Source organism: Halichoeres trimaculatus, unplaced genomic scaffold, assembly GCF_033239565.1.
Source record: "Halichoeres trimaculatus isolate MK-OKI-2021-1 unplaced genomic scaffold, fHalTri1.1 fHalTri1_scaffold_10, whole genome shotgun sequence".
NCBI classification, from domain to species: domain Eukaryota; kingdom Metazoa; phylum Chordata; class Actinopteri; order Labriformes; family Labridae; genus Halichoeres; species Halichoeres trimaculatus.
In genome coordinates, this window is record NW_027437187.1 from 24,146,406 (window position 1) to 24,161,206 (window position 14,801).

The 14,801-nt window shown below is 40.5% G+C and overlaps 1 protein-coding gene across 1 annotated transcript; it reads left to right on the forward strand.

Annotated features, from left to right (window-relative positions):
- Positions 1-3,523: 3,523 nt before the first annotated feature.
- On the forward strand, positions 3,524-14,091 carry nr1h4 (nuclear receptor subfamily 1, group H, member 4). Its single transcript, XM_074677434.1, has 9 exons — positions 3,524-3,620; positions 6,400-6,777; positions 9,588-9,728; positions 10,802-10,944; positions 11,044-11,142; positions 12,217-12,316; positions 12,423-12,569; positions 13,646-13,759; positions 13,853-14,091. Exons 1-9 carry the CDS (start codon positions 3,524-3,526, stop codon positions 14,089-14,091), a joined length of 1,458 nt encoding a protein of 485 aa, XP_074533535.1.
- The last annotated feature ends 710 nt before the right edge of the window (positions 14,092-14,801 follow it).

The following is a 14,801-nucleotide window of genomic DNA, read 5'->3' on the forward strand; positions in this document are numbered from 1 at the left end:
TGAATTTGACAGCACATATGTAATGTGACTCAACTCATCACAAATTTTGTGTTTGCCTGCCACATTTACAGCATGTATATTAAGCCGGCACATTGGCAGTTAAATAAATCCATCACACAGAATTAAAATCTCTGTTTTCTTCTAGATTTTGTTTGTAAATTTAGTTATATACCAGGGGTATAAAACGTTTGGTTTGCCACGGGTGTACTAAAAGTCTGTGCACTGTTGATGGTGTAGGAAGTAAAGTAGAGTGATTGCACGATTTATTGCAAGATGCGATGCATTTTAGTTCAACAAAATTTTATCACATGATTTTGTTTTGTGTCACTGTTTTGATTCACCAACATTCTCTGTAGGAATGATAAAAAAAAATCTTAATTTCAAAATGTTTTTATAAGCTACAAAAAGCTGCTGCAAAGGAGTCAAAGACCCGCAGGCTGCGGACCCTTGAACTAGAGGAATATAATAACTCAGGAGTTCTAAAAGGTCTGAACTCAGGCCTGTGAGTTTTTTTTTTTTTTTTAAAAAGGGAGAACAAGAGTGCATTCTGATGCTAGACAAATTGAGGTTGCACTTCCTTTTTACATACCGAAGCATCCATGGGCTAAATGCTAAATCTCAAATTGCTCTGGTTTACAGTGATAAGAAGACAACATATCCAGTGAGCACTAACCACGGTTCCAGCTTTGGAAACTGGTTAAAACAGATTGAAACAGGTCTGGACGTCGACATAATTTCAATGATTTTCCTCTCCTTTGAAAGTAAACTTAGAACATTAATGTGCTATAAGATACATATCAATGCAAAAACACATTTTGATGCATCTTTTAATCAATACAACATTTATGCTCACTTTCTTAATGAGCTGTAGCTTAAAGGTCCATCTAAAGAAAGCAATTTTAATCTATCCCAACTGGGAAAAAAATAGGAAACAAGCACATACTCCGGCCCTTAATGTGCTCAAACTCTGATTATGAACAGGATCAGAGGACAGAATCAAGGTTATGCTCATACGTTTCTGATGATGACCGACACCCAGCTCGCTTTCACTATAGTCTATGATTTATCAGATGCAGCTTGAACATTTGCATTAACTAGTGTGTGATGATGTGATGATTCATGTAACACAAGCAGATTTCTGGGTTCATACATTGGAAACCATCAATTCAGCAGGTAACTAGTCATTAACCATGTTGCTGATGTTTTAATTAAGCAATGAAAATGTCAAAAATACTGAACTTAAAAACATGACTTTCTTTTTTTCCAGTCCTGCAGACTGTGTCAACAAGGACATCACAGTGAGTCTTGTTTGATTGGAAGAGGCCGAATCACCATCTCAGAGGTGCTAACTCTCAGCTGAATTTTACATTTAAATTATTAGTAGGCCATTTACAACACTGTTCACATATTTTCTGTAGCAGCTTGTCAGAGTAGGCATGTCCCTCGTTCTGTTGTTTATGTTCAGGGGGCTCAAATTAGACCGTTTTCTTTCACCAAAGATTGCTCTGTTTCCCATCACACTGTGGTAAACATCCTCTGTCTTATCTGTCTTTACAGCCTGCTTCAGTTTCACTGACAGGGGGGATCATTACTGGACATGATATTTCTCACCACCGTCCAAAACTGTTTGCAAAGATGAGAGTTAAACAACTCGAGGGACTAAAACTTGTTGAGATCTTAAGGGTTTGGGACTATGTCATATTCCAGTGTGCGCTCCTGAGATTTGATGAGTGTGACACTATTGGTGGAAAGGGCAACAAAGTGGAACAAAGTGAAAGACAACATGCTGTAGTAGAAAAAAAAGAAATAGGTTTTAATCGACCTCACAAAAACTTGTAAAGGATTTTACAACCTGATTTAAATATACTGAGAGGGGTTGTATCTGTCTCTTCCCAGAGGCCTTTGTTGCTCACTCCTCACATGCTCTTCAACACAGACCAGATAGTCCACAAACAGCCAGCAGCCAATGGCAAAGGTTGTATTTATTCCAAAGAGTCTGACTGTTGACTCAGGAGGGCCTCTTTGGATGGATGAAGCAACAGCTCATCAATGATTAAACTATCAATCGTGTTTTTGGACACATTAAGGATTTTAAAAACTGTAGGAATTTGAGTTTGTGTGTGTCCTTCTTCAAGTATACAGGTACACTCGGTTTTTGTGTGCCAAAATAAATAAATCTGTTGTTGACTGGCACCGCACACTGCAGCGACATGATAAAGGGTTCGATAGGTTCAAGGACAAATGGCAATGATTGTCACAGCGTTATTTTGGAGGTTTTCTGTACGAATCCAGCATTGTTTACAGGGCTTTGTAAAAAATAATAATAAAAAATGAAATTAAAACAGGATTGAATTGGAACAGTAAAGTAATAAGAAAGCGAAAAGTAATTCAAGATGTTCTGTGACACAAAAAATATAAAAGAATTGAAAGCAGCACTCCTTCTCACATTACGTGTACAAAAGGGAGTTGTGAGTTTAAGATGGGATGTATATTCCATGTGTTTGTGTGTGGGTGGGATTTTTGCCCATGAGGCAGCCTCTTGGTGAGATAAAGGGGGATTTTTTGGGAGGGAGGGGGATGACATGGACAGGGATGGACAGTTTAATTAATAACCACCATCCATTTCTCCCTGACCTCAACTGGTCACACATGCTGTAACTGGAGCACAGACACAAGCAGTTGAATGTTCATTATATTGATTTAGCCAAAGCTCCCGTCTCGATATCAGAAACAAAGTGGAAAAAGAGTCTGCTCACAGGAGTTCAACATCAACCACACAGCGAAAGGTAAGAACTGCAAGGTCTGGCCTCACTGCATTTTGTATTTTTGGGAAATATCCAGGTGACTGCTATGAGTCCGTGGTGTGCCGCTGTCTGAGGTATGATCTACTGTTGTGTGGGTTGTTGGAGTGGAGGGCTGGTTTTATGAGTCCATGTGGGTTGCTTTTGGATCTCTTGGGAAATTACTCTGAGTTAATTACAAAGTGTGGCAGGCGAGGTCTATAAAAGTACAGTTTCACGTGTGACCATGTTGTGGCCTTGAGACAAGTAAGGTTATTAGCAGTGTTAAAGCAGGGTGTCAGTTTCCGTGGTCGGTTCTTTATGATCTAACATACAGGGTATACAGTGTGTGTGTGAATAAGCTGCACATTATATGCATGGTTTATATTCAGAATGATAACATTAGGCAAGGGAACACTAAGCTTGTAACACATGCAAGAATAATGTAGTTTTGAAAATTCATGAGACTGAGACTACAAATCTTTGAGGGAAACATTGTTTCTATGATTTGCTTTAGGGAATCTTTCCTGACGCCAGCAGGAGGAAAAAACCTGCCACACGTGTTGTCACAGGAACTCTGAATGATGTTTAATCAGACCCTGGTGCAAGTCTTAATCCTGTGGATCTGTGAGGGTGTTAGAATAAAATTCACTATGGTTAATAACAGTGCTTTATGCTTGTTACAGAAGTAAACAGAGGCCCCAACCTTTGCTTTCTGAGGTGGTGCCTGACGACTCTCCTGAATGAATGAGTGGGTGGGCCCCGACATCAATGTGGTGGGACAGCTGGAAATCCCACCCAGCGATGAATTCTCCATCCCAGAGAGCTCTCACCTGTTTGGTAAGCTTGCATTGGCCAAAACCGCATCATGAGGAGACTTATGGAAACTCAACTGGTTGCGATTTAAGCCCAATGATCACTTAAGTATGCTGGGTATATTTTACATCACAACACAGATGTGTGGTAGGAGCGCCATTAGCAACTGCTGACGATGAGGTCACACATTGGTTGGTAGACTCAATCTCAAAGCTCAAGTTAAACATTTTTACTAACGCCATGATGGTTTTCTAAATCCAGGAGTGACCATATTCAGTCAAGAGGATGGTTCTGGAGAGTAGCTTGAGGTTAGCTAACATTTTCCCATCCCAACTTTGTAAGTACACAAACAAGCTAGGTTGCAATCACTTTAGAGGCTAAGGATGCATGAGAAAATGGGTTCAAGGAAAGCCATAAAGCCATCACCCTTACAATTTGACATCAGATTAACTCAATTTAACACAAAAAGTAGGGCAATTTATGAATGGTAGATTGTTTATTTGTTGTAACAATCTTCTTCGCAACAAATCTCAGAGCCTTTTTATTTTCCTTTTAAATGGTGGCTTAAGGACATGGGGAATCTTCTCTGCCACTGCCAAACAGTCATTGGCTTTTGTTTGGTATTTTTTGGTGGAATAGATAATTAAAACCTGAGGCAAAGGCATATTTGCTATTTAACAAGTTTTTATTGAAAAAACAGGAGCTTCAGTAGCCTGTAGAAGAACCATACACAGCTGCATTTGCATGTTCCTTCCAAATGTTCTACTGATAAGAGTGAATAAACAGACTTACCAATAGTTTAAGGTTTTAAATGAAGAAGTATGGTTAAGAAATAATAATAGCTTGGTTAGCATCATCTCTCAACCTGGGAGTTGTTGTTCAAAATAGTTCTTAACAAATTAATTTTACCCAACCTGGTCCTGATGAAGCATCAACTTCTGGTCTGAATGTATAAGGAAATGCAGATTTACACACCATGCAAAAAAAAGAAAAAAAAAAAAAGAAAAAAAAAAAAAAGATGAGTTTCACAGCAGAAATATACATGTCAACATCCTGGTTTGAAAAATGACTTCTGTCTATAAAGCTAAATTCTCTAACAACACAAACTGTTTCCTAACGCAGCAGTGTAGAAGACATTAAGATCTCAAGTTTGCCCAATCAGAGACACAGATCACCTGACAGGCAGGCACCCTATAGCCCTTAGTGTTGAGGCTTAAAACCACCTCAATTTCAAATATGGCTACCACCGACGATTTACTACAAACCTCTGTTTCAGAAGCCAACTGGTGACATCACAAAGATGAGGCCCATATATTATACAGTCTATGGCTCTAATTTAAACACAAATTTCTGCCTAAAATCTTATGTTTGTTGAGACTATTAACAGTTCTAGGAGTGGTGAACTAGCATGTGTCAAGCCAGCTTGTCTCTTTCCCAAACTTTACATGAAGTGGTTTATGTCACAAATGGTGTGATCTCACAAGTTCTGATAAGACAATAGTGAACAAAACACTGTAACAATTACAAATTATAAAGCAAAGTGTTACATAGAAAAGTGGTTAACAATAAAATGTTTTTGATATTTTATTTCTAAAGATTTTTTCCATTTAACATATAGAGCAAGCATTTAAAAAGAGGCCCAAGTGATGGACAAAGAGAATAAAAATTACGATAAGTTTCTACATAACTCATAAGATAGCTTTATTCACACCTTGCCAGGCTGTTCTTCACAACACACAGTAGCAGTCAGCTGGTAACCAAACCTGGAAATGACTTAACACTTTTACCAGCTACTTGTAATGATGTTGAGAAATGTGACTGTGTGGTTAATAAGTAGCTGTGGCAACCTTTGCTCCTCTGAGGATTTCTCAAGCAGCAGCCATAATGGTCCAGGAACTTACCTGCTGATCTCACGTCTTTAAGGATCGTTTTTGCTTAACATACATAAATGGAAAATGGTTAGTTAAATCCAATTAGAGACCTGGTCTACAGCTGCTCTGTTGGGATCAGAGAGTCGAGTGTCTTTGTGTGAGGGGTCACACGGAGATGGCCATGGTCCAGAACAAATCCTCAAGAGGTTAGTGTTACGTATACTTTTGAGAAAGAGTGATATTTTGTGCGCCACGTATCTTCAACGAAGGATCTGAATGTCTGATAATGTGTCCGTACAGCTGAGGGATCATATGTGTAGCCTCACATGGTTTCTAAAATGACACTGCTCTCCCCTCAGCTGCGTTTCATTCAAATATCACGTATGACACAAAGTGACAGATCGTTTGGAGTAGAGTTACATCTCACTGTAAAAAGGCACTGTGTGCTCAGTGCTGGCCAGTTGTTAATCATTCATGGGTTTATAGTATGTGTTGTGTGTTACTTCACAGACAGTTTTCTGTTCTGAAAAGCTTCTGCAGACTGTACTTAAAAGCATTTCTCTTATCAGAATAAAAGGTTTAATGATCACACTGGTATTGTGTTTCACAGACTGGTTTTTGTGTTTTGTTGAATGGCTACTGGTTATGTGAAAGCGATGCTCTTGCATGCAGTTATCACCTGAGTCTTCAGCATTGATATCAATGGTTTTCTTTTTTTTCTTATCATATTGAAGCTCTTTGTTTTGCTTTTGTGTTCCTCTTTGTAAAGAAAATGGTTCACTCTTTATGCTACCAAGCATTTCCTGATAAATGTTTTTAACTCTAGATCAGCAATAACCAGACAGCCAAACAGAAGAATGAGTGTATTTTGATTCTGAACTTCTCTGCTCTTTCCGAACAGTTTATGATCCTCTTTGTCTTTTTTCTCCCAGATATTCTGTCAGATCAAAACAGTCCTCTGCTACAGGATTCGGACATCTTACCCTTCACCAGCTATCCCAGCATGCAGTATCCATCCATGGAGCCAGCCATGTCCTCCACAACGTACTACTCCAGTCAGAACTACTACCCTAACTACAATGGAGATGAGTGGTACTCACAGACAGGGATATATGAACTAAGGAAAGGACCCCTCGAGGCTAGCTATGATGCTGAGATGGAGGAGACAACCGCTGTGGTGCCTGCTTTGTGCAAGAGGACCCGGCACATGTCGCAGGCAGGACGAGTCAAAGGGGAGGAACTGTGCGTGGTGTGTGGAGACAAGGCCTCTGGTTACCACTATAACGCTCTCACCTGTGAGGGATGTAAAGGTGAGAGACGATGTACTGGGGCAACACAACTCTATTGCATACATCTTCTACACTTTTGTAAAGTAAATTTGGACCAGTTCAAGTTCTGCCCAAAGTGTAACTTAACGACAGTGCCGTGGTTAGTGCTGTTGCCTGACAACAAGAAGGTTGTTGAACACATTTCTCTGCTAGACAGGTGCCTCTCTGTGTGGAGTTTGCATGTCCTCTTCATGCATTTGAGAGTTCACTCTGGCTTCTTCCTGCAGTTCAAAAACATGCTCATCATGTCAGGTGGTCTCTCTTAATTGTCTGTAGGTGAACTGCAACGTTAGCACTTCCACATAGGCATCATTTTCAAAACCAGATGCTGCCTCTTGGTCCAGACTTCTTTGGGCAAGGTAATCTTCTTGTGGCTCTGTCTTCTGGAGCTTGGTGGCCAGAGGTTACAGCTCAATTCAGACACAAATGGAGACTGCTGAAGTTTGAAGCGTCAAACAACTTTTTTGAAAATTAATTGTTAATAATACACAAGCTTGTGCTTTGGCTTGCCCCAGAGAGTAGGGAAGGACACGTTTTCATGGAGGACCAATTTGCAAGGATTGTAAAATTGGGACCAGAACTGTTTGATGCACCTAATTTATCCCCACTGCCAATGAAACCTTGTAGTAAAACCAGGCATAACTTCATAGCTGTATCTCACAAATCCTTCCATGTCCACCCTAAGGCCCTCAGAAGCTCCCTTCAGGTTTTTATACCATGATGAGCATGCTGTGATTCCTGCCAAACCACAGGCTGAATGAGTATGAGTGTAATTCCACACTGCGAGCTGGACAATGCCAGGAGTGCAGCGGCTAGCCTGTCCTGCCGTTCGACTGAGAATAGGCTCAGGTCTACCTGCTGCTGCTGCCAGATTAGGTTCCCTCTCAGTTTTCTGCTGCACAATGCAGGAGGCAACCTGAACTCAGTTACGCTAATGCATGTCATTCTGCTTAATGTCCTCTGTCAGAATGTCTAATAACTGCTCCACAGTTATTCTGCATGTGTGTGTTGCTCTGTCACTCTCCTGGCCCACACACCACGATCCAGACATGATCCCTCACAGGCTTCTCTCTCTGACATTATAAGAACAATGTGCCTAATCCCCCTTCGTCATTTATCCTGTTCATTTATTCTGTGTTAAAGAAGCTGCTGTTCATAATTAATACTTTCATTATAATGATGGATAACATGGCTGATTTGTTTATGTTAAGTGTTGTATGAAATAATTTTTCGCCGTCCTCCACTGTTTACAAGAACTCTGTGGAGCAATTTTTCCTTCCTACAAATCAGACTCTGACACACTTGCATCAGTTTTATTTTAGGAAAAAGAAAGTTACAGCTTCTTGAAGTCTTCTTGCCGAGTAGGAAGTGGCAAGCTCACAGTCAGCAACTTATTGGTGAACATAGTAAGGCATTGAGCAGTTTCTCACTTACTATAAACTGAAAGTGTAAATGACGGATGCTCACAAACATGTGGGCTATTTTCATCCTCTACTGTAGAAATTTTGCAAGCACCGGTCAGGGTTTTTTTCCATGAGTGTTTTTATTCCTCTAGAATAGAATAGAATAGAATAGAATAGAATAGAATAGAATAGAACCTTATTGTCATTGTAACAAGTACAATGAAATTGAAGTCACAGCAGCAATCAAGACAACAAAAGTAAGAAAGTGTAAAGAAAGTCCAAAAAGGTGCATAAGAAAATAGATGATGACAGCTTGTCCATCATTCTCCAGTTCAGCCAGCCTCCACCTCCACAGGGTCCAGGACTGAGCTTCTTCAGTCATGCTCCATCTCTGTCTCCTAGATCCTGTCTGCTCACAGCAGGTGAAGCTCTTCTAATGTAGCGTTGGTGTCAGATGTTAGCTCCGTTAGCCATGTCTGTGAATAGCATGATGCTACTCTGCCCTCTGGTATTTCTTCTGGTTAGCACGGCTAGCTCATATTGCTTGTATATTATTGTAGATTGATCATATGTTCCCAATAACAATGGATGGAAGGACAGATCCGTGTCGTCACTTCTTAGCTCACACCTGAGAACCAGCACATCGTCTTCACCTCCTTCTCCTCACCTTGTGGGAAGACATCAGGCCTTGCACCAGTTAGCATTGACATGCTACAGGCTTCTAACGAGTTCACATGTAAACAATGCAGCCATGGTTACATGTAGGATCTCCAGACAAACTCAGGAGAAAAAGCAGTAAAAATATCGCTGAAGCCACAAGAAGTTTGGTGTCCATGACCAACAAATAAGTCATACAAAGTAATGATCCACTCCAAATACAAAGATTACGAAAAATAGACAAAAAAATTACAAGAAACGGACAAAGAAGAGAGAGCTGCTGCAAAAAACAGCCATAGCCAACAGGGCGGCGCCTAGCTAGTAGAGGTCCACAAGTGTGACTTTCTAGCAGTCATATTTCAGTCAGAAAAAAAATTACTTGCAGTTACAGCCACTGACCACTTCAAAAGAGTGGAGCAGCAGAGAGCACTCAAGAGGCTGATATGCAGCTCCACCATAGAGGCCCTTATATTTTAGAGGCAATGACTTTTAAATAAGTGTCCACTGCAGTGACCGCTGTTCACCAAAAGGGTTACTTCCAAGGTGAAATATGATATATACAAGCTTAATATTATACTGCCAACACGTCATTAAATAAAAATGATTGAGAGGCCTTGAAAACGCATGCTCTTGGAATACATACAGCAATTGATCACAGTGTGTCCCAGTAGATGACAGAGGATGTAACACCATCTGCACCTGGTAGTGATAATGTCTTGTTTTGTCTTCCAGGTTTCTTCAGACGAAGCATAACAAAAAATGCAGTGTACAAATGTAAGAGTGGTGGAAACTGCGAGATGGACATGTATATGCGCAGAAAATGCCAGGAGTGTCGTCTCAGAAAGTGCAAGGAGATGGGCATGCTGGCTGAATGTGAGTGTCTCTAAATTTTAATGCAGACAAGACGTCAAATCAATGTTCACCAACAAAGTTGTTTCTACTCAACACTTCTACACTGGTGCTGGTTTCATATTGAGTTGCACTGTCCTCATGCAAATACTGCTCTGTGTGTTTTCCCTGGAGAGGCTTTCAGAGGCTGTCGTGGGGAGCCCTCATTTTCCATTCTGACACGGCTGTTAAATTTTACTGAGGGGTTGAGTGTCACATGTCACACAATAGAAATGTGACGCTTTTGTTACTCTTACAGGAATAGAAGCAGGTCATCAGAGTCTTTAAGCTCCGTTTAGGAAAAACAACACCTTTAATGTGTCTGCTGTCTGTAAACGACTTCACAATGAGCTGATCTAAAAATGATCACACCATGCCACATAGGAATGTATTTCTTGTTTGGAAGTAGCAGACCTCAGTGTGAAATCAGAGCCTTACGAAGACTTGTGTGGTCTTTAGAGGATTACTAGTTTTCTGAGTCTATTAAGCGCTGTCAGGTGAAAAGAGCAGCAGGATGGATTGGACTCGTGTTGCTCATAAATAGTGCAACAAATTTGTGATGAATATTGCAGGCCAGCAGAAGGGATTCATGACTTTACCTACCAGTGCAACAAGAACTCAGCAAATGAGACTTCACAGATAATCTTGTGAAAATTTAGACACCAATTTTACTCAAGAAGAGGATTTCTATTTTTGATGTTTTATGCGGTCACCCCTGTTTCCAGTATCTTCCTGTTGGAAGACACTTTACTGTTTTTGAAGCACTTCATTGCAGTGCACAGTAAAAGGGTTGCTGTTATTTTTACAATAATCTGCTGTAAAAGTCTCCACTGTAGTATTACCATAATTTAATCTACAGTAATAATACTGTATTTACATTGGCAGAAGAATTACTTAGTTGTCATTTTAAAATATTTTTTATGTATCCATTTTATCAGCTTTTAATTGAGTTGAACATTGCAGTAGAAATCTTACTACATCAGAGATGAAAGTTAACGCTTGCTCGCTAGCTTTGAGGTGTTTAACAAACTAAGCGAGGCCTTCATCACCACTGACAGGCCTGCTGACAGAGATCCAGTGTAAGTCCAAAAGGCTGCGAAAGAACACCAAGGCCTCCCCAGGACCGTCCACTGGAGACGAGACAGAGGGGACTGACAACACAGACAGCAAACAGGTCACCTCAACCACCAAGCTGCAAAAGGTAGCCTCTGTCATGTCCTTGCATTTTCATTTTCTTTATCCACATTTTATAATTATTGTGTATCCTGTAATTATTGTTTTGTTTCCTTCTTGTGTGAAGGAGAAAGTCGAAATCACCAAAGAGCAGCAGTCTCTCATTAAAGTCATCGTTGAAGCTTACAACAGACATCAAATTCCTCAAGATGTGGCCAAAAAACTGGTATGCTAACTTCAGCATCACTTCAAACCTGTTAAAACTATTTTAAGGTCCTGTGTAGAACTTTTTGTTGTCTTGAGTTTTGAGGTGTGTTGACAAAGAGGGGCCTATTTTTGGTTCTCCCATTTTGTCTTTTCCATGTTCAGGTTGTTTTTTTTAAGGTAGGGTCTGCAGGAATTTTCATTGCTTGCTGGTAAACACAACATTCAAACTTGGTTCCTCCACCTTGGCTCAGTGCCAGCAGCAGCACACACCCACAGCTTCCAGCCATGACGTTGTGAACACAGTCACTAGCCTAGCAACCACCTGTAGCATATGGTTTGTACATGGGAGAGACTCAAGAACGGTGCACCAGACTAGGCATGTTAGTACAAGCTAATCACTGCGTTATTTGACACATTTGACAAAGTGTTGTGGCTTTTTGACCGAGCTGCTCTGTAAGTGCTGAGCGAGTAAAAGTTGAGCCATGCTTTACCTTCTTTTAGTAAAAAGTTTCATCTCTCTGGTGTTTCGTTTCACTTTGGTGTGTTGTGATTTTCTTGCTCTGTGTTACGTCCACTACCGTAGCTACTCGGGATAGCTTCTTCCACTGGCTAATCAACATGTAAACTCACTTGCGCACTGGGCACGCTCTGATTGGCTGATGTAACCCTGTAGCTCTCTGTCCAGAATCGTCCCGACACAACCAAAACATCAACATACAGGCAGAGGAGAGGGTTCAAGGCAGACATAGACACTGACACACATGTGTGGAGGCCCGGAAGTTAAGATTGAACAGGATTATTATTACTACTCTCCTCATCTTTGACATCGATCCTGCTTTATGAGTTTAAGTCATGTAAGATGATGGTGATGAAGTAGCCATCCCCTGTACTGATGGTCTAACAAAGCAGCAGTACTAATTTCAGTCTGTTTCAGACTACATATTGCCCACTAAAGCTTTTACACTTCTGGTGCCATAAAGATGAATAAATTACCAAAGAAGGGTGCTAAATCTAAAAAAAAAAAAAAAAAAAAAAGTTCATGTCTGTTAAAATTATTCTTATTATGTTTTTACTCTTCTTGTTTCACTTCCAGCTACAAGACCAGTACAGCGCAGAGGAAAACTTCCTCCTGTTGACTGAAATGGCAACAAGTCAAGTCCAAGTCCTGGTGGAGTTTACAAAAAATATTCCAGGTATTGTTGCAGAATAAAGCAAGAATACAAAAATCCCAACGTTCCATATGAATGCTGAGATGTTAATGCAAATACAGCTGAGTGTTGGGTGTGTTGTCTCTGACAGGATTTCTCTCTCTGGATCGAGAGGATCAGATTGCTTTGCTGAAGGGTTCGGCTGTGGAGGCCATGTTTCTGCGCTCTGCTCAGGTCTTCAGCAGGAAGATGCCCAGCGGACACACAGAAGTGCTGGAAGAGAGGATACGCAAGAGTGGTGAGTCAGCTGGAGTGATGAGTGAAAATGCAAGGTGCTTTCTGTTGAAAACCAAAGTGGGCAGAGGTTTTACGCAAGGCCTTCCCAAAACAATACATGTTACTGTTCACCTTAAACCCTGACCCCCTGGGGATTTAGATCTTTCAGTCCATCCACTCCACTTTTCCAGCATCAGCTAAATTCATGACCTTAAAGAATCCAGTCAAAGCAGGCTGCAATAAAGCATCAGGTTGTTCGTATTTCCACCTACGGCTGCAGCCAGCTCCAGTCAGATCCTTCTTTAATTATTGATCCGCCTGATCTGTGTGATGCAGCAGGGAGATGTGTGTTGACCTCTTGATCTGTGCTAGGTGTCTGTTACACCTACACTCAAACCCACAGTGGGTACAGTTTTACTGTAGGCTTACAAACTGGTATGAGGGCGTGTTTAAGACAAACTCAGGTCTCTTCTGGACTATTTTCATGAAGCCCATAAACATAAATGTTGTTTAATGATAGGGTTTTTCTCAAATTGACTGTTACTTTAGGTTCTATTAAACATACGTCCCATGTCATTATAGTTTACTGCCTGCTGGTTTTAAAGTCATTTATATTAATGCCAGTTGTCATTGTGTCAACTAGGCTAGACAGTTAGACAGACAGCAGCAGTCCCTCGATGCAGCTCAGGTGTGAATGGTTGAGATATTCGCACCAAAGGCCAGACTGTGAGAATAAGGGAGCAAAGCTGTCTGAAGGGGCCATTGTTTCTTATCCAAACATCAAGAGTGCTATTGTCCCCTTCTCTCCCTCTGAGCCCCTCTGGCATTTTGAATGCATGATGATCCGTCCGAGCAGACAGAGACCCTCTGCCAGTTTGAAGAGTGACAAAATTAGGAACTGTTGCCAGTATGTGTAAAAGAAAATGTTTCAAATTATATGGCAAGATACATTGTATAACTTCCCTTTAAATAAATAAATAGATAAAATGAGACGACCAACAAGGGAGGATTTGATTTGTCGCACTGCCTTCCTCCCAAGTTGGGAATTTTTAAAACTAGAGTTAATTTAAAAACTAAATTTGTATTTTTTTTCTACAGGCATATCAGAGGAATTCATCACACCAATGTTTAACTTTTACAAAAGCATAGGTGAACTTCACATGGTGCAAGAGGAACAGGCTCTTCTCACCACCATAACTATCCTGACACCAGGTGAGCAACCATCATCACCTTTTACTCTTTCATTCATTTTTTAATGATTTTAAGGTCGCCCCACTTCTGCATTGTTACTCCATCTCTTTCCAGATCGGCCTTATGTGAAGGATCAGCCGGCTGTGGAGAGACTCCAAGAGACCATGCTGGACGTGCTGAGGAAGCTGTGTGTCCTGCAGCACCCGCAGGAACCGCAGTACTTTGCTCGTCTTCTTGGCCGCCTGACGGAGCTGCGAACACTCAATCACTACCATGCAGAGATGCTTACTTCCTGGAGGACAAACGACCACAAATTTACCCCTCTGCTCTGTGAGATCTGGGATGTGCAGTAAGGAGTATTTCAGAGATATAAAGACGACATGAAGATTTAAAGCTACGAGTGATGGATTGAGAAAAGTCCAGGTTAATACTGGATGATGTGAATATGTGCAGTTAAATCTCTGCACATGCTCACTGCATCAGTGTTGCAGTGAGGTAATGAACAGTGTAGTTTATTCTTTGTGTTTTCTGTTGATGAACTTTTTATGTACTGAGTGATTCTGCAGACTTATCTCTCCATAGAGAAATCTTTTCACCTTGTTCATCATGTAAAGATATATCCTGCATTCCCAGCATGATTAGTACGAAACACTGGAACTTTTTCAAAGAGAAGCTGGCACTCATGATAAGTGTAAAGTTGAGATTATTTGGAGTTTAAAAATGGGTTCATTTATATTTTATTTGTAAAAGTTGTCGTAAGAAACCTGCTGTAAATATGTGAAAACTGTGTATTTTTTCCTCAATAAATGTAATAAAAGGCTTTTTTCCCCCTGTACATGATACTTTTAACACAAGTAGCTTAAAATTATCAACAAGTCAGGTGAAAATACACGCATTAAAACTCTGTTAATGTACCAAGCAACACACCAATCAAAGTGATAATTATTCAAACAATAAAAATTAAATAAAAATAAAAAAATAGTAAAAACATTCCAAACAGACGCTGCAGAAATGACTAATAACAAAAATAAATTTCACAAGGAGCTCTGCAAACATTTGTTCC